This window comes from Panthera leo, chromosome A3 (assembly GCF_018350215.1).
Source record: "Panthera leo isolate Ple1 chromosome A3, P.leo_Ple1_pat1.1, whole genome shotgun sequence".
Lineage (NCBI taxonomy): Eukaryota > Metazoa > Chordata > Mammalia > Carnivora > Felidae > Panthera > Panthera leo.
In genome coordinates this window covers 55245761-55269840 of record NC_056681.1, presented here as the reverse complement: position 1 = coordinate 55269840, position 24080 = coordinate 55245761, and the positions used below count along the sequence as shown (strand labels likewise).

Below are 24080 nucleotides of genomic sequence, written 5' to 3'. Positions count from 1 at the left end.
AGGAAGGCTGTAGCAATCCATGCTCTATCTTTCATGTATGAGAGTGCCCCCTTTTCTACTGGCATCAGGTATGTTTTCCATTAAGATGAGTGAAAAATTTAATTTTCATCTCCCTGACCACTCTTCAAGGTTTTTTCCCCCCATATGGCAAATGTTTACTGAGCACTTTACTTGAGCCAGGCACTGTGAAGTAAACAAATCATTATCGAATAATTACCCAGACAGTATTGACCCATAGCACTCTCCAGGGATGATCCTGAGACTGCCAAATCCCCAAATTCGTGAATAGTATCACAGCTCATGTTTTACCACGTGAAGTAGGACTCAGACATAACTGAAAGACTTAACTGACCCCAGTCAGACCCTTACTGTTACCATATATATGGTTAAAGACATTTATGAAGCTTTTTTCTGGCACAGAACTTGTCTGTCTTAATTAAATATTAATGTTTCTTCACTTCTGTCTCCAACATTAATAGTTGTATTTCTCTTAGGGGCCATGTTTCATAAAACAATAGAATAATAATAAAAACATCTCGTACAGGGTATTTTTGCAGTTTTTTTTTATATGTAAAAGTGTGACGAGGTGGTGATATAAATAGCTATTACTGTGGGTCACAGTCAGAAAAGTTTGAGGAGCACTGATGCCACAAGGAAAAAGAAACAAGTTTTGGTAAACTAGGATTCCTGTGGGCTCAATTGGGACCCTCACCAGCAGACTTCCTCTTGCATACCACTCTTGTGGTATACGCATTTCATATTAATTTCTCTACAACTGCAAATTTGGGGTGGAAGAAGGAGTCTTACGTGTGAATGGCAAAAGTTCCGATTATGAACCCCCGAATATCAGGGACTTACACACAGTGTACTGAGATTTGCAGAGGTAAATACAGAAGAGCCCAGATGTGCAGTGCCTAATGCAAATGAGTTGTAACACGTAGAGTGGTGCGGTGGGCAGTTTCTCAAAGGAGATGATAGAGTCTTCAGGAGCAGTGAGGAATTACATGATAAAAGAGAGGTATTCTGTTCTAGGAAGATGAAATAGGTTACAGAAGGGGCCAGATGTGTACAGAGTGTGTGGACTCTTGCCAACAACAAATAATTGGTTCTTCTAGCAGTTACAGTTGGTGTAGTTACAAGAATGGTGAGAGATGGGAAAGTTTGGCAGGGCCCAGGTTATGGTCAGTTTTGCTGTACTAAGGTACTTGAATTTTTCTTTTTTTCTTTTTATCTTTCGCTAATGAGAGTAGCACTGGCATTATTATAAGCAGTTGACAGTCATGGTGTCCTGCAAAGGTTACCCGTGAATTCTTAAACCCTCTATCAGTATAAGACAAGAATACTGATTTAGTTTCCCGAAGTATTATTTATTTGTGACTTTCATAATAAGTAAACCAGTAGGCCAATTCCTATTTTTTATTTTACTTATGATTTATTTTTGAGAGAGAGCAAGAACAAGCACGAGCTGGCGAGGGGCAGAGGGAGAGAGAGAGCCCAAGCAGGCTCCGTGGCTGGCGCGGAGCCCCAGCGCAGGGCTCTATCTCGCTACTGTGAGATCACGATCTGAGCCAAAATCAAGAGTCGGATGCTTAACCGATTGAGCCACCCAGTTTCTATTTTGAAAGCTAGTATTGCCAAATATCAAGGAGATGCCCTCTTTATTTTCTACTAAACGCTTAGTGCTTACACTTTCTGTTTTTATTGAGCCAGTATACTTCCCTTGTGGGATTGGACTATCTGCCGAAGAATGACAGGCACAATCAGTGGCAGTTTGGGAGCTTAGCCCTTGTAGATTTTGGTTTTATTGGAAAAACGTTGTTGTCCTTGTCTTAAGTATCTGTTCTTATCCTGTATTTATCACAGCATCCAGTTGGTTTACGGTAGGGTCTTAATAAACTTTATTGATAAATTGCTTAAAAACTCTTTGAAAAACAAATTTAAAAATCGACTTGCATTTGTATCAAATGCTGTATGCAGTTCTGTAAATTAGTTATGTTTTTGCCCAGGTAACTTTGAATTTTTTAAAAATCCCATTTTGTTAGCAATGGAGATAAAAACCCCTTGGTGGGATAAGTTGTTTCTTTTGAGATCTCACCCTGTCCTTTAAAGGATAGATTTAGTGTGTTCCTCATTACTCCATTATGAAAAATATTGACATTAAAAGTAAAATATTGACATTAAAAGTAGCATTTTCCTCATGTAGTAGTTTCTTACTTAAAGAGAGGCTGATAATAGATGCTACCATCATTCCCACCTATTTTGTCCTTATAAAGCAAATAAGTAAGTTTCCTTGTACTGTGCTTCATTGTTGTAATTAGGATGATGCACCCATTATTTATTGCCGTGGAACAAGTTACCCCCAAACTTAGCAGCTTAAAACAACAGACATTTGTTACGTCGTCGTTTCTGGGGGTCAGGATTCCACACACAGCTTAACTGGGTTTTGTGCTCACAGTCTCCCATAAAGCAGCAGTCCAGGTGTTGGCTGTGGCTTTAGTCCTCTCCAGGCTGGAGGGTGGAAATCTACCTTCCAGCTCACTCTTTGTAGGTGTTAGCAGGATTTATATCTTGGCAGGCTGTTGGGCCGGCTGTTGGTTGGAGGCCACCCTCAGTTCTTGCCACGTGGGCCTCTGTAGGGCAGCTCACCACATCTGGCTTCCATCAGTTGATCAACAGAGTGGGGGGAAAGAGGGAAGACCATCTTTTTGTAACCTAATCGTAGAGGCGACGTTCTATTACTTTAGTAGTGTTCTATCCGTCAGAAGCAAGTTACTCAAGCGCGCATTCGAGGGGATTGAACAGGATGAATATCAATCAGTAGACTCGCTGGAAGCCATCTTGGAAGCTGCCTACAACTGTGAAAGACCCACATTTACTTCTTTTTTATTATCTCAATATCTCGTGTGTTTAGGTCTTTCCCTTACAGTTGGTTTTTTAAACCTCTTGAGAAAAATAGCATAACCTTTGTATTCCTACTCTGATGCTTCCTGCAGTGGCCACAGACACCTCCTAGATGCTCATGGATCATTTCTTGAATTAAATGTGAGGAGTTCTAGGGGCACCTGGGTGGCTCAGTTGGTTAAGCATCTGACTTCAGCTCAGGTCATGATCTCACAGTTTGTGGGTTCGAGCCCAGCGTGGGGCTCTGTGCTGACAGCTCGGAGCCTGGAGCCTGCTTCGGATTCTGTGTCTCCCTCACTCTCTGCCCCTCCCCCACTCATGTTCTCTCTCTCTCTCTCTCTCTCTCTCTCTCTCTCTCAAAAGTAAATAAAGATTTTTTAAAAATTTAAACATGTAAGGAGTTCTTACATGTAGGGATATGTGCATGTGTACATGTGTGTATGCACATTTGTATATGTGTGAACACCTGCCACATTCTTTTTTGCCAGATAGATAGTAGCTTAAATAAGAAAACTGCATTTTTACCTTGTTTCATGTTTGCTTTTCTCAGTATGGCAACATTCTCGTTTTAACACCACTCAATTCTGCTTGACGGTTATTTCTGTTAAAATTCAGTGTATAGCCTGGCCCATAGTAGTTCCTTAAATTTCTTCAGTGAACTTGTAAAATAGTTTACTTTTTAGAATTTTATTATAAAAATTAAAGCACATTCAAGCATTTGCAAAAATAAAATACTGTAAGGAACCCATGTATATGTCAATCAGCTTCAACAATTATTAATGTTTTACCAATCCTGTTTATCTTCCTACCTTTTTTTTTCTGTAGGTTTTTGTGTAAATCTCAGGCTTTTTGTTATATTACTTATATATATATATACTTGATTTTTTTTTTTAACAGGTAGATTTTTTTTTTAAAGACCATAGCTTCCTTGGGGCACCTGGGTGGCTCAGTCGGTTAAGTGCCCGACGTCGATTCAGGTCATGATCTCGTGGTTCATGGGTTCGAGCCCTGCATCGGGCTCTGTGTTGACAGCTCAGAGCCTGGAGCCTGCTTTGGATTCTGTCTCCCTCTCTTTCTGCCCCTCCCCTGCTTGCGTTCTCTCTCTGTCTCTCTCAAAAATAAACATTTAAAAAGTTTCTTAAATAAATAAAAGAACATAGCTTCCATGCCACTATGCACATATTTAACAGAAAAAACAATAATTTTTTAATATCATCTATTACCTATTCCGTGTTCAAATTTCCTTGGTTGTTCCAACAGTAATCTTTTATAGTTGGTTTGTTTAAATCATGATTCCAACAAATTCCATATATTTTATTTGGTAAATATGTTAAGGCTCTAAATCTATAAGTTTGTGGAGTGAATATAAATGGTGAATTTTGCTCGAGTAGTGTAGGACATTTCCTTGTTTGTCTAACCTGGTGTCCATTTCCCCTTCATCGGGGCACTCCTATTTTCTCAGGAGTAATGAGTTCTTCCCCACTAGATACAGCCTGGAAGAACCATCATCTGGGGCATCTGACCCAAGGTAGCCCCATTAGATAGTCCTTCCCTTGAGATCTTGAGCAGAGAGAGAAGGACCGTTGGAATAGCATTTTATCTTAATGGCCAAGACTTCATTGAGCGTGCTGTGGATCATTGGAGTTCCTGCTTTTTAGCTGCCTGCTTCAACTATAGTCCTGCTAGTCTATAGCAGGACTATATTTTCTTTTGCTTGCATCCAGAGACCTCTACTTGATGAAAATAAAAACTCATTCAGAAAGGTTACTATCATTTCTCTCTTGGTGTCCTTATATTGTTTCTTTCCACCTTTTCTCTAATCTGACTTCAGTCTTTATCTTTTATTCCTCGAAGTATTTCTTTTTTTGCCTTTTCTGTTCAGATTAGCGGTGCATTCTTCTTTGTTCCATTTTTATCCAATTGAACGAAAAGGAAACTCCTCAATACTCTTGTAGTATCATTAGAGTAGTGTGTGGCACTGGCATTTGGCCAAATTTGGAACATCACTGCTCTGTCAGGATGTGTCTGCTTCTTTGGCAAACCTGCTTGATTGAAATTATAGTTGTCTGACCCACTGATTATCTTAAAAAAGAAACAAATCTGTCAACTTGTATCTATACCATTCCGTAAAAACAGAGTGTGAGGAAAATTCTCTGCCACAGCTTTTCGGTCGGAAATAGAACCTATAGAATATTTGGTTGGGGATTTGTACTTACCAGTAGCAAAGCACATTCTCTCCAGGAATTCTGACTGCTCATAGCTAAAGATCTAGTTGATTCAGATTCAGCCTCATCTGACTTAGTGGATTGTACTAATGAATAATGGTCTTTTTTGAATGTAAATACTTTTGTGTGAGTGAGTCATTGCTAGAATAACTTAGAACATTTATAAATATATTCAATACTCTGGTACTGATGCTGTAATGGCTTTGTAACTTTAATAAATATGAATTTCCAGAATGTCATATTCTTAGGCAGTACACTTGTCTTTGAAAAGATCCTAAAGAGATTTTTATGAAAAATAACAAAGTAGGGACTTTTTTAAAAAGTTCTTTCTAAATGAACAACAATAAAATTTTTTTGACAGTCTTTTAAGACTCATGTTAAAACTAAGAAAGCTGCCAGCTGTCACAAACTCGAAGAATATAGACAGACACAAGATCAAGTGAAGATCAAGTGAAAAAATGAGTCTTCCAGCCAATAATCAACTCTTTTGCTTGAGGTGATACTAAAATGTTGTCAGAACAAAATAAGAAAAGGAACCGAATAGGAGAGAGAGATGAAGAAAACAAAGAATATTTACTCAGCAACATGGAAGAATTTTTTTGCTATAACTCCTTCACACTGTCAAGGACACTTTAACGTTTATTTATTTTTGAGACAGAGAGAGACAGAGCATGAACGGGGGAGGGGCAGAGAGAGGGAGGCACAGAATCGGAAACAGGCTCCAGGCTCTGAGCCGTCAGCCCAGAGCCCGACGCAGGGCTCAAACTCACGGACCGCGAGATCGTGACCTGAGCTGAAGTCGGACGCTTAACCAACTGAGCCACCCAGGCGCCCCATGTCAAGGACACTTTAAAAATGTTGGGTGAGAGAGAGCTGTATGAAACAGGGGATAAGACAAGAATATACAGTTAAATAGTTAAGGAAAGATTTTTGAAGATAGATCAGTGATTTAAGAAGCTAAAAATTCAGAGTGGCTGCACAGTTGACACTGTAACACACACACACACACACACACACACACACACACACACACACACACCACACACGTCTCCAAGGAATAAAGGTTTAAAAATCATACAGAATGCGGAGCAAAAAGTAAGAAAGAAGTGAAGCTGATACGGTTGGAGGACAGAAAAACATAATTTTTATGGTCGAAAAAGAAAAGATAAATAGGTGAGAATTGAATGAGTATTACTTTCTGAAGTTGATAGAAGAAATACATTTAAACATTTTATTCAGAGACATAGGTAATCACTACTGAAATAAAGGCAGGCTCTATAATATCCAAATTGCCATATCAAAAAACAGATATAAAAATCTACAGACCATCTAGTAAAAGAAAGAAAACAGGAATGAAAGCATAACAAACAATAAAGATAAAATCAGATGAAAAATGAGACAGAATATCTATGAAATCCATTTAAATGTATTAAAAACTCAGATTGGGTCAAAAAAAAAAAAACTAAAATTATTCAAAATTTAAATGAAAAGTACTGGCAGTGACATTCCAGGGAAATACAAATTGAACTTTGAAAGGGTTGCAATATTATGATCCAGTAGAATTAAGTTAAAAATAAAAGTATTGCCTGGGAATGGAACACTTTATAATGCTGAAGGGTACAGTCTGCCCTAAGATGGAACTCTCCTGAGCCAGGTAGTGCATTGAATATTCCACTGAAACATACAAAGGAAATCTATAGGAAACAAAAAGGTAATTGACAAAATATTGTAGCTGTTGTATAGATGTAGATTCATAACTGTTTCTTTGGTATTATATTCCTGGCACACATCCAGTATAAAGGGGTACTTAAATTTCTTTTTCTAATTTTCTTCCTTTAATTGTCCTTCCTCCTTTATAACTGCTGTATTGTTGCTCTTTGAATATGAGGTATTCAGTCCGTCAAACCTGTCACTCCTTACTCTGCAGACCCATCTCGCGTCCCGTTTTATAAAAATAATGGCTGTGGGGTGCCTGGGTGGCGCAGTCGGTTAAGCATCCGACTTCAGCCAGGTCACGATCTCGCGGTCCGTGAGTTCGAGCCCCGCGTCAGGCTCTGGGCTGATGGCTCGGAGCCTGGAGCCTGTTTCAGATTCTGTGTCTCCCTCTCTCTCTGCCCCTCCCCCGTTCATGCTCTGTCTCTCTCTGTCCCAAAAATAAATAAAAAAAAAAAATAAAATAAAAAATAATGGCCGTAAGGCATAAGTAATCTTACCTTTCTGCCTGCCTTCTCTCATATACTGTGTTGTTTCTTTGCATAGTAGAATAGATGTTTCTTATTCTAACACTAATGCCTGCATTTCCCCTCCATTGATGGTGTCACATCATGCCCCATGCTGATTATTAACAGACGGCATCTCTAGCTCAGATCTTTCCTGTGCACACACCCACAGAGCCATCTGCCTCGCGGACACCTATCTCTCTGGAGATGCCCATCAAGCATCTCAAACCTGTCATGCCCCAAATTGAACTCATCACTTTCTTCCCTAATCTTACTCTTCCTGTAGAACTCATTACTTCAGTGAATGAGTCTCCTAGTGAATCCGGGAGACTTCCATTTCTCATACGGGCTGTGGTTGGTGATTGGTGGGAAGTGTAGTGGGTTCACCTGTATTACACATGGGTTGTTTTAGCTATGGACAGAAACATTTTGTCATATGACTTCCAAAACCCGCATGTGGAACCAAATTAATGATAAATCTTGGTGTTTAGTGAAGCAGTCTCTTCACTGTATCAGCCTAAAATAAGGACCGCAGAAGAGTCTCCAGCTAAGCTAAACTGTTTTAAGGCATTGAAAGATGGGCTATATTTGTACCCTTGAACCAGGTGACTGGTCTAAGTATGCTATTCCCAAGTGCATGTCCCTTCCCTCCCATGTCTTCTGCTTGCTAGTTTCTGCCTGCTAGTTTCTGCCTGCATGTGCATTTGCCTTTTTTTTTTTTTTTTTTTTTTTTTTAAGTAGGCTTCACACCCAGCACAGAGCCCAATGCAGGGATTGCACTCAGGACCCTGAGATCGTGACCTGAGCTGAGGTCAGGAGTCGGACACTTAACTGACTGAGCCACTCAGGTGCCTCTACATTTGCTTCTTTTTAAGGGAGTGGCATTTTACTCTTTATTCCCTGTGTGTCAGATACCACAACTAGTTGTCTTTGACCAATCAGTATCAAATGTGGATGTTTGTCATAGATAAGGAGGTGGCATATCACTTATAGGTATTTTGGGTTTTAATGTGTTGAAATGCTAGTAGTTTAAACTGCTATGTAAGCAGAAGCTTTTAAAAAGCAAGCTTTTGAGTGGGGAACAATTTCTAGTAGCTTTCTTAACAGGCCTTTTACCTGTTTCCAGACTCTTGCCAACTGAGTACTGTAATAAAGACAACTGTTTGAACATCCTGTTTTATCTAGAGACAGTGGCCTACAAGATCATTATTTGTTTTAAAACCTTTTTTCTTTTTGTTTATATTTTCTGCTAGATATTAAGGCTAAGACACACCACAGGTGTAACAGCAAAGAAAAATGTTGCAGCCTTAAGACGTGAAACTTACACAGTGGATTTTATTAAAAAGCAGATTGAAGAGTTCAACATAGGAAAGAGACATTTAGCCAACATGATGGGAGAAGATCCAGAAACTTTTACGCAAGACGATATTGATGTAAGTACAGTTACTCTGTTGGGAAACTAATTACTGTAGTTTTAACTGTTGAAATTACTTTTCTCCAGCTTGAATTCTTTAGCTCTGTGTAAATTTTAATCAAACTGTCAGAATAAGGACAAATACCACTATGCGTTGCATGTTGGAACCAGGCTTTCGAAGAGAGAGATGCTACTGTGTATTTCAAGCATTATAAAGCCGAGTGAGTTTTAGATTTTAACGAGAAATGGATAACTTTATTGTTTCAAGGTCCTAGGAGTCACTATGAATGCTTATACACAATTTGGAAACATTTATCCAGTTGTGTAGTCTTAAACTCCACTTTCTTGCAAAATGATGATGGAAATATAGTCAAGTATACAGGAAATTCCATAAGTAAACCTGAGTCAAGTGTTTTTTATTATCTTAACTATACATAAATTTTCAAAGTCAGGGCATGTTCTAAATGATTTGAGACTTGAGAGTTAGAACTCTATTATTGTTCCACTCTTGAGTTGTTCTAACTCTCATAAAAGTAGTAATGATACATTTTTGCTAGACATGTCCCAACATAGTTAACAAAGATACTTAAAATTTAACAACTTTGTAACTTGTTCTAAGTTTTTTTTATTCTATTTTGCATTCCATTATAGTTAACATAGTGTTATATTAGTTTCAAGTGTACAATATAGTGATTCAACACCATACAACACCCGGTGCTCATCACAAGTGCACTCCTTCATCACTTATTTAACTCCATCCTCCTACCAACCTCCCGTCTGGTAACCATCAGTTTGTTCCTTATAGTTAAGAGTTTGGTTTTTGGTTTGCCTTTCTCTTTGTTTCCTTTGCTCATTTTGTTTTGTTTCTTAAATTCCATATAGATGAAATCATATAGTATTTGTCTTTCTCTGACTTATTTCACGTAGCATTATACTCTCTAGCTCCATCCATGCCATTGCAAATGGCAAGATTTCATACTTTTTAATGGCTGAATAATATTCTTCTGTGTGTATGTGTGTATCATATCTTCTTTATCCATTCATCTATCCATGGACACTTGCTCTGCTTCCATGATTTGGCTGTTATAGATAATGCTGCTATAAACATAGGGATGTGTGTATCCCTTTGAATTAGCGTTTTAGTATTTTCTGGGTAAATACTCAGTTGTGTCATTGCTGGATCATAGGGTAGTTCTATTATAGATAGATAGATACATAGATAGATATAGATATATAGATATAAATAATTTATCGTGAAGTTAGCTAACATACAGTGTATACAGTATGCTCTTGGTTTCAGGGGCAGATTCCCTTGATTCATCACTTACATATGACACCCAGCGCTCATCCCAACAAGTGCCCTCCTCAGTGACCATCACCCATTTCCCCCTACCCCGCCATTAACCCTCAGTTTGTTCACTGTATTTAAGAGTCTCCTATGGTTTGCCTCCCTCTCTGTTTGAAACTATTTTTCCCCTTCCCTTCCCCCATGGTCTTTTGTTAAGTTTCTCAAGTTCCACATATGAGTAAAAGCATTTATCTCCCTTTCTCTGACTGACTTCTTTCACACAGCGTAATACCCTCCAGTTCCATCCACATTGTTGCAAATGGCAGGATTTCATTCCTTCTCATTGCCAAGTAATATTCCATTGTATATGTAAACCACATCTTCTTTATCCATTCATCGGTCGATGGACATTTGGGCTCTTTCCATAATTTGGCTGTTGTTGAAAGCACTGCTATAAACATTGTGGTACATGTGCCCCTATGAATCAGCACTCCTGTATCCTTTGGATAAATTCCTAGTAGTGCTATTGCTGGGTCGTAGGGTGGTTCTATTTTTAACTTTTTGAGAAACCTCCATACTGTTTTCCAGAGTGGCTGCACCAGTTTGCATTCCCACCAACAGTACAAGTAGGCTTCTTTTTCTCCACATCCTCTCCCAACACCTGCTGTTTCTTGTGTTGTTGGTGTTAGCAATTCTGACAGGCACGAGGTGATAGATATCTCATTGTAGTTTTGATTTGCATTTCCCTGTTTTCATGTCTGTTGGCCGTCTGGAGGTCTTCTTTGGAGGAATGTCTGTTCATGTCTTCTGCCCATTTTTAATTGTATTATTTGCTTTTTGAATGTTGAGTTATAGAAGTTCTTTATTATTTTGGATACTAATGAATTGCAAATATCTCCTCCCATTCCATAGGTTGCCTTTCAGCTTTGTTATTTCCTTCACTGTGCAGAAGCTTTTATTTTGATATAGCCCCAGTGGTTTATTTTTGCTTTCATTTCCCTTGCCCCAGGAGACATATCTAGAAAAATGTTTCTGTGGCCAATGTCTGAGAAATTACTGCCTGTGCTTGGTTCTCTTCTTGGATTTTTATGGTTTCAATTCTCACATTCAGGTCTTTAGTCCATTTTGGGTGTTTTGTTTTATTTGTTTTGTTATTGTTTTATTTTAAGAGAGAGGGGGCCCAAGTGAGCGAGGGGCAGAAAGTGGGAGAGACAGAGAGGAAGAGAGAATCTCATGAGGGAGAGACAGAGAGAGATTAGGAGAGAGGGAGAAGGGCTCACCCAAAGCAGGCTTGTGTTCACCAGAGCAGGGCTCATGCTCACCCAAAGTGGGGCTCGAACTCACAAATCGTGAGATCATGACCTGAGCCAAAGTCAGATGCTTAACCGACTGAGCCACCCAGGCACCCTTTTAATGCATTTGAATTTATTTTTGTATATGGTGAAAGAAAGTGATCCTTTTGTATGTAGCTGTCCAGTTTTCCCAACGCCATTTGTTGAAGGGACTTTTTCCTATTGGATATTCTTTCCTGCTTTGTTGAAGATTAATTGACCATGTAATTGTGAGTTTGTTTCTGGGTTTTCTATTCCATTGATCTGTGTGTCTGTTTTTGTGCCAGTACCATATGATCTTGATCACTACCACTTTGTAATATAATCTGAAGTCTGGAATTGTGAAACCTCCAACTTTGCTTTGCTTTTTTAAACTTGGCTTTGACTATTCAGGGTCTTTTGTGGTTCCTTATACATTTTAGGACTTTTTTGTTCTGTGAAAAATTCTGTTGGTATTTTGATAGGGATTGCATTAAATGTGTAGGTTGCTTTGGGTAGTATAGACATTTTAACAATACTCATTCTCCCAATCCATGAGCATGGAATGTCTTTCCATTTCTTTGTGTCTTCTTCAATTTCTTTCATCAATGTTTTATAATTTTCAGAATATAAGTCTTTTACCTCTTTGGTTAGGTTTATTCCTAGATATCTTATTGTTTTTGGTGCAATTGTAAATGGGACTGTATTAATTTCTCTTTCTGCTGCTTCATTATTAGTGTGTAGAAATGCAGCAGATTCCTGCACATTGATTTTGTATCCTGTGACCTTACTGAATTCATTTATTCTAGTTTTTTTGGTGGAGTCTTTAGGGTTTTTTATATGTAGTATCATGTCATCTACAAATAGTGAAAGTTTTACTTTGGATGACTTTTTTTTTTTTCCTTCCTGTTGTCTAATTGCCGTGGCAACGACTTCTGGTACTACGTTGAATAAAAGTGGTGAGAGTGGACATCCTTGTCTTGTTCCTAACCTTAGGGGGAAAGCTCTCAGTTTTTCCCCATTGAGTATGATGTTAGCTGTGGGTTTTTCTTTTATGGCCTTTATTATATTGAGGTATATTTCATTTAAATCTACTTTGTTAAGGGCTTTTATCTTGAATGGATGTTATAATTTGTCAAATACTTCTTATGCATCTGCTGAGATGATCCTTTCTGTTATTGATGTGATGTATCACATTGATTGATTTGCAAATATTGAACCACCTTTGCATCCTGGGAATAAATCCCACTTGATTGTGGTGAATGATTTTTTTTTTTTTAAGGTATTGTTGGATTCTGTTTGCCAGTATTTTGTTGAGGATTTTTGCAAGGATGTTTATCAGAGATATTTGCATCGATGTTTATCAGAGATATTTGCCTATAGTTCTCCTTTTTTGTGGTGTCTTTATCTGGTTTTGGTATCAGAGTGATACTCTCTTTATAAAATGAATTTGGAAATTTTCCCTCTGTTTTTTGGAATAGTTTGAGTAGAACAGGTCTTAACTCTTCTTTAAATATTTAGTAGAATTTGTCTCTGGAGCCCTCTGGCCCTGGACTTTTTGTTTGTTAGGAGTTTTTTGATTACAGATTCAGTCTTCTTGCTGGTAATCAGTCTGCTCAGATTTTCTATTTCCTGTTTCTTCAGTTTTGGTAAGTTATATGTTTCTAGGAATTTTTCCATTTCTTCTAGATTGTCCAATTTGTTGGCATATAGTTTTTCATAATACTCTCTTACAATTGTTTGTATTTCTGTGGTGTTGGTTGTTATTTCTCCTCTTTCATGGGTAATTTTGTTTATCTGAATTTTTTGGGTTTTGTTTGTATGTTTGTTTTTGATGAGTCTGGGTAGAGTTTTATCAATTTTGTTGATTTTTTTCAACAAATCAACTCCTGGTTTCATTGATCTATTGTTTTTTAGTTTGTATATCATTTATTTCTGCTCTGATCTTTGTCATTTCCTTACTTCTGCTCGTTTGAGGTTGTATTTGTTCTTCATTTTCTAGTTCCTTTAGGTGTAAGAGTAGATTGTTTATTTGTGATTTTTCTTGCTTTTGAAGTAGGCCTGTGTTGCTATAAACTTTCCTCTCAGAACAGCTTTTGCTGCATGCCAAAGGTTTCAGGCTGTTGTGTTTCATTTTCATTTATTTCCATGTACTGTTTGATTTCTTCTTTGATTTCTTGGTTGACCCATTCAGTGTTTAGTAGCATGTTATTTAACCTCCATTTATTTGTGCTCTTATCAGTTTTTTCTTGTGGTTGGTTTCTAAATTTATAGTATTTTGGTCAGAAAAGATGTATGGTATGACTTTGATCCTTTTGAATTTGCTGAAACTTGTTATGTGGCCTAATATGTGATCTGTTCTGGAGAATGTTCCACATTCACTTGAAAAGAATGTTTATTCTGTTTGAGGATGGAATGTTCTGAATACATCTGTTAAATCCATCCATTCCAGTGTATCATTCAAAGCTGCTCTTTTCCTTGTTGATTTTCTGTTTGGATGATCTATCCATCGCTATGAGTGGGGGTGTTAAAATCTGCTACTATTACTGTGTTATTATCAATTAGCTCTTTTATGTTTGTTATTAAGCATTTTGTGTATTTGGATGCTCTCATGTTGGGTACATATATATATTTACAGTTGTTATATTGTCTTGTTGGATTGTCCCCTTTATTATTATGTGATGTCTTTCTTTGTCTCTCTTCATAGACTTTGTTTTAAAGTCTATTTTTGTGGAGTGCCTGGGTGGCTCAGTCAGTTAAGTGTCTGATTCTTGATTTTGGCTCAGGTCATGATCTCACGGTTCATGAGTTCAACCTCTGCCATTAGGCTCTGTCCTGACCGTGCAGACAGAGCCTGCTTTGGATTCTCTCTCTCTCTCTCTCTCTCTCTCTCTCTCTCCCTCCCCACCCCCCCCCTGCCCCTCTCCCGCTTGCTTACACTCTCTCATAAATAAGTAAATAACCTTAAAAAAATGGTCTGTTTTTGTCCAATGTAAGTATTGCTAATCCAGCTCTTTTTTTTTTTGACATCCATTTACATGAAGTTTCTTCCCCCTCACTTTCAGTCTGCAGGTGTCCTTAGGTCTGAAATGAGTGTCTTGTAGGCATCATATAGATGGGTCTTGTTTTATCCACTCTGTCACTGTATGTCTTTTGATTGGAGCACTTAGTCCATTTACATTCAAAGTAATTATTGATAGATATGTATTTATTGCCATTTTGTTACTTGTTTTGTGGTGGTTCATGTAGTTTTCTGCATGCAGTATGCTCTCACTTGCAAATAGAAACAGCTTAACTTCTTTCCTTCTAGTCTGGATCCATTTTATTTCTTTTTCTTCTCTAATTGCCACGTCTAGACATTCCAGTAATGTTGAACAGAAATGGCAAGGGTAGACATCCTCATCTTGTTTCTGATCTTAGGGGAAAAGCATTCGGTCTTTCACCAATAAATACATTAGCAATGGGCTTTTTGCAGATACTCTTAATCAGGCATAGGAAATTCCATACCCAATTTATTGAATATTTTTATTGTAAAGAGGTACTGGATATTGTCAAATGCTTTTTATTTTTATTTTTTGCTTTTATTGAGACGATCATGCCTTTTATTGGTGTGGTATGTCACTGTAGTTGACTTTTTTATGTTTTTATCATTATTAAGTTAGAGTAGTAACAGCTACTTTCATGTTGTAAAACTGAAGAGATAAGCATAAGCAAAAAAAAATATTATGACATAGCAAATCGCAAAGTCAGTCATAAAGGAGGGTCTCATTTTACCGACAGATTTGTTCTGGACTTGATGGAAACAAATGCTGATTTTCTAATTATTATTATTATTTTATTTACATAAATTGATGTGGATGTTAAACTAACCTTGTGTTCCTGGAATAAATCTCACTTTGTGTGGGTCATCTTTTTTATGTGTTTCTGGAGTTAGTTTGCTAGCATTTTGTGGAGGATTTTTGTATCTGATTGATACTGATCTGTGGTTTTTTTATAATGTCTTCGTCTCATTTTGAATTCAGGGTAATATTTGGCTTCATTGAAAGAGTTGGTGGGTGTTTTCTTCTGTTTTCACAAGAGTTTGTGAAGAGTTGGTATTTAAATGTTTGGTTGAATTCATTTGGGCCTGGGATTTCTTTGTGGTTGGTTTTCTTTTTACTGCTGTTTGCATTTAAAACTGGTTCTCCTCGGGGCACCTGGGTGGCTCAGTCGGTTAAGCTTCTGACTTCAGCTCAGGTCATGATCTCACCACTCATGAGTTCAAGCCCCGCATCGGGCTCTGTGCTGACAGCTCAGAGCCTGGAGCCTGCTTTGGACTCTGAGTGTGTGTCTCTCTCTCTCTCTGCCCCTCCTCCGCTCATGTGCGCGCGCTCTCTCTCTCTCTCTCTCTCTCAAAAATAAAGATTCCAAAAAAAAATTAAGAAAAAAAAAAACAATAAAACTGGTTCTCCTCTCTCTTCTTGGGACCTGTGTGCCCCTGAGTAACTGTTGTCAGCAAGAGGATCCCACTACCCAACTGAGTTTACCACTATGGCATTTTTGAGGATCTTTACTACCTTTCTGGGCATATGGGGCATATTTAGCTTATTGAAAGAAATAAATTCCTTCAGTGGCTTTGTAATTCTGTCTGAGAAGATAACCATTTTCACACTGTTAGTATTAAAAATTAACTGTGTTGTTTGGAGTGGTTATTTCATTGCTTAGATACTTAATCAGAATATTAGTTTGGGATGTTAAAAATACTTTCAAGAGGATTTAACTTCTAGGTAGCAGACACAGTCTATAATTTAATTCATTTACCTGCTTGAAAGTCTAGGCTCACTGTGTAATTTTCACATTGGTAAATTAGGTGCCATTATATTCAGATTAAACGATTTGTTATTTTATATATTTTAGAAATTGGTTTTTCCATACTACTTGTCCAATTGCTAAAATAATGATAGCTGAAACTATCTGTAAAATGTACTTAAGCAAAAATACTTAAGATTGAAAACAACTTTCATATATGAAGATATCTTTAAAATTTGTTAAGGTGTTCGCCACAGACACACATGGGTGTCTCTATCTAGAGTATTCTTTTTGTATTATTAGAGGAATCTAAAAGGATCCTATCATTCAGTCAGGTTGAAACAATATGTTTTGTTCTGGTTCTTACAATATAGAATTGCTTTCCGGAGAAGAGGTATTTAAAATCAGTATGTGAATGTGAGAGGTGACAGCTTCTCTGTACTTTTAAAACTGCATGTGTGTATGCAGGTGGTGAAGGTAACTTGATGTTATTTTGTGTCCTTTTGCTAATAGAATATAGTAAAAATCTCCCTTAGATTTAGCCAATAGAGTGATAAAATCATGAATTAACATGAAAGCCATCCAATTGCTTCTTTAAAATTTTCTAAAATGAAGCGGAATTTCTTGTGTTGTAAGGAATACATATATCTACGGAATATATAGGACTTTGTTGTTAAATTTAAGTTGATTTTTTTTTTTTTTTAAAGAGATTCATTGTAGTTGAAGTGATGCTTTTGCAAGATGCAGAACCTGGAATCAGGAGATTCCTTGCAGTGTCACTAACCACTATAATGTTTGGCAAGTCACAGCACTCTGTCACTTGATTTTCTCATCTCTAAAATAATATCTGTTTGCCTACCTCAGAATATAAGTAGAGTATGAGATTAATGCAGCGTGTTATTGTTCTCATTACTGTTAAATGTCATAAGTAAAATCTATAATTTGAATCATTCACTAGTTCTCTAATTACCTTTGTCACACACATCTCCCATCCCACCTAAGACTGGATGTCGAGGAGAATAATAGGAAGTGCCGTTGAGTATATTGATTTATCACTGAGTGAATGGAACAAGAGATTACGTTGTAGCCACAGGTTGGGATTTGGTCTCACCTAGCACACTGCCTAAATGCCCGTGTGGAAGTGAATGGTGACCCCAGTGACATAATTCTGCCGTGTTGGACTTCCCTGCAAGTGATTGATCTGCCTCACTAAGTCTCACATTTAAATCAATTAGCTCTGGGCATTTTATTAAATTTAGTGGACTGTCTTTGGCATCTAAGTAGATGTAAAAGCAAAAAAGGACAGAGACAACCAGCTCAATTCTTTAACCAAAGAATTAAAAGTATATATACCTATTGCAGTTCCTGTTTGTGTGTGTGTTTTCAAACCTATTATTTGTGTTTGAGATTTGGCTGTATATATAACCTGAAAGAGTATATAGCTGATGAGTCTTATGTAGCGTTTCCATACTGACACAATGCTTAATTATTTCTAAAGACAAAACCAAATAAATTTCAGATACCCAAAATCAGGAAAGTGCTTTAAACTTCCAGATAATCTTTTGGAAGGACACTGTGATTGCTTTTACATATTTAGAAGTTGTAATGCTTTTTTGTAATGTGTTTAAGAATTGAAAACCAGGTACAGTAATTTTTCTCTTATTTTATATGATGAGGAAATTAGATAATCTGCAAAAGTGAAGTTTCCAGATAAGGGAAACTATTTTTAATTATTATCTGTAATGAAAAATACCACCACTTATCAAAAACCTCCTATGTATGTGCAAGATGCTGTCTGGGAGCCTGGTGTACATTACCACATTCAATCTTTATAAAAACCTTATGGGGTCAGTATTTACTGTTCAGGAATCCAGGGCTGGCCAGGTCTTTCTGTATGCAAAGCCGGTTTTTCCACACTTTCGAAGATTAATTTTTTGGGTAACATTTTCTAACATAAATGATGGTCTCCCCAGCCTTATTTAGCAGAGTATAAGGAGTGTAATTTAACCTTACTACGCCTCAGGATTTTCCTTTTAGCATGGTTGTCGAGCTGTGATAACCCTGACTGTGGCTCGTCGTTCCTGTTTGTCCCTGTACTGAATGGCCTGGCTATGCTTTATTGCTGATCCCTGCCATCTCCTTTCCTGTCAAGATGTCTGTGAGTCTGCCTCTGGCTGCTCTCCCCTCCAGCCTTCTGGCATAACTAAACTTGTTAGGCCTGAGAATTAAAACTAACAGCCACTGAACTTGGCGTGAGGACCTGCGTGTCCTTCCTACGAAGTAAAATCGTGAATTTATGTCGGCCAATTCAGCTCTTTGTAGGCATTTTTCTGTGGATTTCTAGGTTTAGAACTTGATTGCAGAAGGCTGAACTTGAAGAGAAATCTGGCCCTACTGAGTGCAGCATATAGAATATGTGAAATTATACCTTGCTAATCTTACATGCTATGTATATATAACGTGTATAAAGGCTTTTGAAAAGAGTACAGGGCTGGGGCGCCTGGGTGGCTCAGTCGGTTGGGCAGCCGACTTCGGCTCAGGTCATGATCTCGCTGTCCGTGAGTTCGAGCCCCGCGTCGGGCTCTGTGCTGACCACGCAGAGCCTGGAGCCTGTTTCGGATTCTGTGTCTCCCTCTCTCTCTGACCCTCCCCCGTTCATGCTCTGTCTCTCTCTGTCTCAAAAATAAATAAACGTTAAAAAAAATTTTTTTTTTAAATAAAAAGAGTACAGGGGCCCCCGGGTGCCTCATTCGCTTGAGTGTCTACTCACTTGAGTGTCCACCTGATTTAGCTCAGGTCACGATCTCACGGTTTGTGAGTTCGAGCCCTACATTGGGCTCTGTACTGACAGTGCAGAGCCTGCTTGGAATTCTCTCTCTCTGCCCCTCCCCTACTTGCATGTTCTCTCTCTCTCTCTCAAATAAACTTAAAAAATATTTTAAAAAAAGATTACAGTTGTGGATTTGCAAAATAAAAAGAGGTATATATGTTATAAAATTTTCTGAATAAAAATAATTCTTGTCACTTTTAATATTTACTTAAAAGTTACATTATTTAGAAGTTTATTATTAAAGCTACAGCACTGTATATTGGCTAGCATTTTTTTGTGTGGGTGCAAAATTACTTTGCTGTATTTAATGCTCAATCTTGGTATTGTATTGATGTGACAAAAATTTTTAGTTTGTGAAATAACAAATTAACTAGAAAGAAATTAGTCATGGGCAAAGTAGATTTTCTGCATTTCGAGATAGTTTAATTTTTGCCTACTATTTTAAGTTCTTTTGAAAAGGAAGAAACCACTCGTTGCACTTCCCCACTGAACCACTATGATGCTGCTTTACCTCCAGCAGATCTGAGAGGGTCGGTCCCCTCTCACAGTCAGTAGTGTATATGGTCACTTGCTGGAAATACTTAAATGCTATGCTGAATGTTTTGAAAATCTGTCTTAATCCTGTGGTTCTCAACTCCTGTTCCTTAAACCTTTCACAGATTACTGCCAAATGTTGATCAACATGTAAAACATATTTTGGTCTATAACCGTACGGTTACCATGAGGAGGATTGAACTGTCAGATTGAATAGTGAGCTGAGTGGGTTCTGTATTCAATGTGAAACGGTTCCAACTTGGCCAAGAGAAGACTATGTGTACGGAGACTGTAAAGAAATAAACCCCCAGCGTGTAATGGAGGCAGGGCTGCATCCGTTTTCCTTAGTGACCCAAGGCAAAAGGCTGGTCCAGTGACATTGTAACACATTGTTATGCTAGAGTAGACAGTGGGTTACAGTTATTTCAAAATCATGCTATCAGCACCCAAAGAAGTTGAGGACCACTGCTATTTACATTTCCCGTTTTGAATTAAGTAGTATCACTTACTAGTTTTAAGTTGGAGACATTTCGGTTGTGTTAAACGTTATGGATACAGAATTGCACTTGCATTTACTAATGTCTTTATTTGGGAATTAAAAGTTAAGTTCTACATTACTATAGCATTTCAGGAAAAAAGCCAGCAAATTGATATATAACACTGCTGAAGTCTACCAATTACTTTTTAATTGGTATTATAGACCTCATTCTGAAACCAGAATGTTTTATTCTCCTAAGTGTGAATATGCTGTATGAAGTTTCTCTAATTGATTTGCTGTGCCCATTCCATTTGATGTATCATTTTTCACAATATTTCATAATTTGTGCTCACTTCTAATGAACAGAGTCGTTAGGACAGGCATGTCTAAGTACAACTGACAGCTAACATTAGGTGCCAGATGCAGTTTATAAAGCTATGTAGAACTGTAGAGAACAGTTTAAATAAATTAGCACCTGTACATTAGTCTCACTTGCTGGTAATTTATAAGCGAATCAGTAGAGATGACATTTAGGTAAGTCATTGATCAAGTTAACAGCTGCAAACCCACTGCCCAGCTGGGATACCTAATTAATAGAGATTGCATTCCTGACCCGGTGCTCCTCCTGGGTTGAGCCTGCAGTCCTTTTATACTTTGATTTAAGCCTAAGAATGTAGTTAAATACTTTGCCTTCGTTTTAGAGAACGCTTGAATTACCCAGTATTCTAGTTAGACACCTAGAAATGTAAGAAACATATTTACGAGATGAGAATTACCTTACTCCGTGACTTATGTGGATGAATTTTTTAAAAATTTACATTCTTTATTTTTGTCAGTATTTTTTTGTTTTAGATTCAGGTAAACCATGCTGTCGTTCAATAAATATTTTTAAATCTTTATTTTATTTCGAAGGGGAGGGCGGAAAGGCAGGGGGAGAGAGAGAGAGAGAGAGAGAGAGAGAGAGAGAGAGAGAGAATCCTAAGCAGGCTCTGCACTGTCAGCACAGAGCCCGATCTCACAAACCGTGAGGTCATGAGCTGAGCCGAAATCAAGAGTTGACTTAATCGATGGAGCCACTTAGGTGCCTCTAAACTTTTAAAGGTTTCTGTACTTATCATTAAATGTATGCTCCACTTTTTTTATCTCCAAAAGAAGCAGAATTTTTGTGGTTTGTTTTTTTGTTTTTGTGACAACCAGCTATTGAACCTGCATCACGTATATAACATTGTTTTCAAATTTGACGTAACACCTAAGATTTAAAATACCTAAGAACTTTGCCAAGTTGAATTCCAGAACTTAATATAGGAAATGTTAATCTAGAACTTATTATAAGAAAATAGGTTTTTTTTCCCCTATCCCTATGGCTCAGAGTTTCTTCTGAGTGAACTTAAGTCTGAAAGATTAAGTCATCAGCAACCTTAAATCAGAGTAAGGCAATGATTTGGCATCTACTTCAGGTATATAATCGTAGACATTGATGATGTTTGCACACGAGTGTTAACTACAAGCTACACCCAGAATCTGGTTCCTACTAAGAAAAGGTTCTCTTGAAACCCAAATGCTAACCTAAGACAAATACCGATATTGAGCTAGTAATATTGTTTTCAAGCTTCTTGAAGAAAATTGATCCCCTACTGATACACAGTTGGCCTTTCCACAACACAGGGTTCAGGGGTGCCAACCCCCTGTAGAGTCGAAAATCCTCAGAGAACTTCTGACTCCCCTAAATGTCACTTAGCTACTTATTAATGGCCTACTGTTGACCAGAAGCTTTATCAATACCTTGTATCGATACAGTTGATTAGCACATACCTTGTATGTTGTGCGTATTATACGCTATGCAGTTACAATAAAGCAAACTAGAAAAAAGAGAGTGTTAAGAAAATCACAAGGAAAATACATTTACAAGTACTGCACTGCGTTTATCAGAACACAACTCAGCGCGTACCAGGGACTCACAGGAATTGAAACCTGTGTCGTTCACTGGTCAAATGCATATATTTCTGTTTTTTGTTTCTATGGAAGAATTGGCTGTTTCTTAGTTTATGTAATAGTTTTTTATGTAGATTGCTTAGAAGTGAAACAATGCTTATTTCAGATGATTAGAAAACTTCTGTTAATTCTACTGTAGTTGATACATGTGGTCCAAGTGGGCTAAACCACAGTTCAGATGTGAACTGCCAATTCTCCTCTAATTTTAAGATACTTGAGGTCCTAGGCCATGTCCTGCTGGTGCTTTTTCTCTAGTGCCCAGTAAGTGCCACACATGTGCCAGGAACCCTGGAACATTACAGGTGACGAGTTTACATTAGCAGAGAGTCAAATATTTCTCTCACCGCCTTCCTTCGCTGATTTTCTGGTTGACTTAACCTCACCTATCTTAATATTTCAATTCTCCGTTTTTTATCATGCTAATATAGATATTTCTGAATAACATCAGGAAAACTTTTTTAAAAAAGTATTTTAACACTTTCTTTGCCTTTGTTTCTCATTTTCATTTCTGGTACTTCTAAAACTTTCCCAACCAAATCTTTACCTTAATTTAAAATTAAAATAAATTTTTTTCAATGTTTATTCATTTTTGAAGGATAGAGAGACAGAGGACAAGCAGGGATGGGGCAGAGAGAGAGCGAGACACAGAATCCGAACCAGGCTCCAGGCTCTGAGCTGTCAGCACAGAGCCCTATGCAGGGCTCGAACTCCCGAACCGCGAGATCATGACCTGAGCCGAAGTCAGGTGCTCAACTGACTGAGCCACGCTGGCGCCCCACCTTAATTCAAAATTTTGTGTGAAAAAGCCCTTCTGCCTGTAACCATTCTTGCTGCTGCTTCTTTGTTATACTTATTTGAAATACGGTCCTTAGCCTTATGTTGAATTAGGAATACTATTGTTAGGTACTGTGCATTTTGGGAAGCCCCGAGGACTCAAGGCGTGAGCCCGTGGAAGACTTTATCTTCTATGAGATGTTTTTCAGGTGCGGGGCAGAGGCTGTCGTTGTAAGGAGTGAGGGTGAAGCTGTATGCCATCTGCAGGGAGAGCTTGGGGAAGTCTCTCGAGCCTGTGGCTTTGGAGAGAAACTGATTGAGGAAGCCAAAGGGGCAAATTAGTAGCGGTATGGAGAGAGGTGGAGAGGTAGATGCCGTATTTGGAAGGGCTTGCACAAATCCCTTTCTGCTAAAGTGTCAGGTCCCCGTGCCCTAACAGACCCCTGTAGGGGTTTGGGATGTGCCTGCCTGGCCTTGATTACACACAAGTCATCCTGGTCAAGGAAGGTGAAATCTTATCCCTGGGTAAGGAGACAGTCTGAAAAGCAGGAAGCAGGAAAGCTGTCGTGTTCCCTGGTGGGATCGCTCTCATTGCAGGGGCCAGTACCCTTACAGCTGATGGCAGAGCTTCTGTAACGAGATGGCAGTGACTTGGGTGACACCATGCTCGGAGGTTGGTGCTGGCACAGCAGACTGCAGCACACACGCACGGTCTCATACTTTGCAAACGTGCACAGTGTCCAGGAGCTGTGTCACTACCAGCAGCGGTAGAGAAAGCTGATGGGTGCCTGCCTCCTCTCACCATTTCTGCCTTTAAGGTGGCGGTGGGGACCTGGACTGAATGCGCTGCAGACACTGGGAGAGGGTTCCCTGGAGGGCGTGTTGCAGACGAGGCTCTGTCCTCATGGGCTCTGGAGGATGACCTTGTTCCGTCAGGTGGGCGTTCCGAGGCCACAAGAAAGAAGGGGATGCTTGTCATTTTGGTTGTTTTTTTCTTCCTTTTGCTTTGTTCCTAGGAGGAAAGAGGTGCAAAACAAGCAGGAGTTTTCAGTGTTGGTCACAACTCGGTATTTACATCTTTTTCTTTCCAGTAGCAAGTTAAGATTAACTGGAAAGGAACAGACGGGGGTGGCAGGAGCCGCCAACTGTAATAAGGGCCCTTGAATTAATAAACATCACAAGAGGACTAATTGGGTATCTGTCGAGTCTTGTGATATTACTTTCATTTTCACCTCACGTGAGTGTTCGTGTGTGTATGTATATGCCTAGGTTTTCCTGCCACTTACTGTATATAAATGTTTCTGCCTCCTGTCCCCAGCATTTAAAT

The 24080-nt window shown here is 38.4% G+C and overlaps 1 protein-coding gene across 1 annotated transcript in view; it reads left to right on the top strand.

Annotated features, from left to right (window-relative positions):
* The window catches only part of MRPS9 (mitochondrial ribosomal protein S9), a 63928-nt gene that overhangs the window by 2076 nt on the left and 37772 nt on the right, over positions 1–24080 (top strand). Inside the window, exon 2 of the mRNA XM_042931876.1 lies at positions 8599–8778. Coding sequence (XP_042787810.1) covers positions 8599–8778 — 180 coding nt within the window. The remainder of the gene's footprint in view (positions 1–8598; positions 8779–24080) is intronic.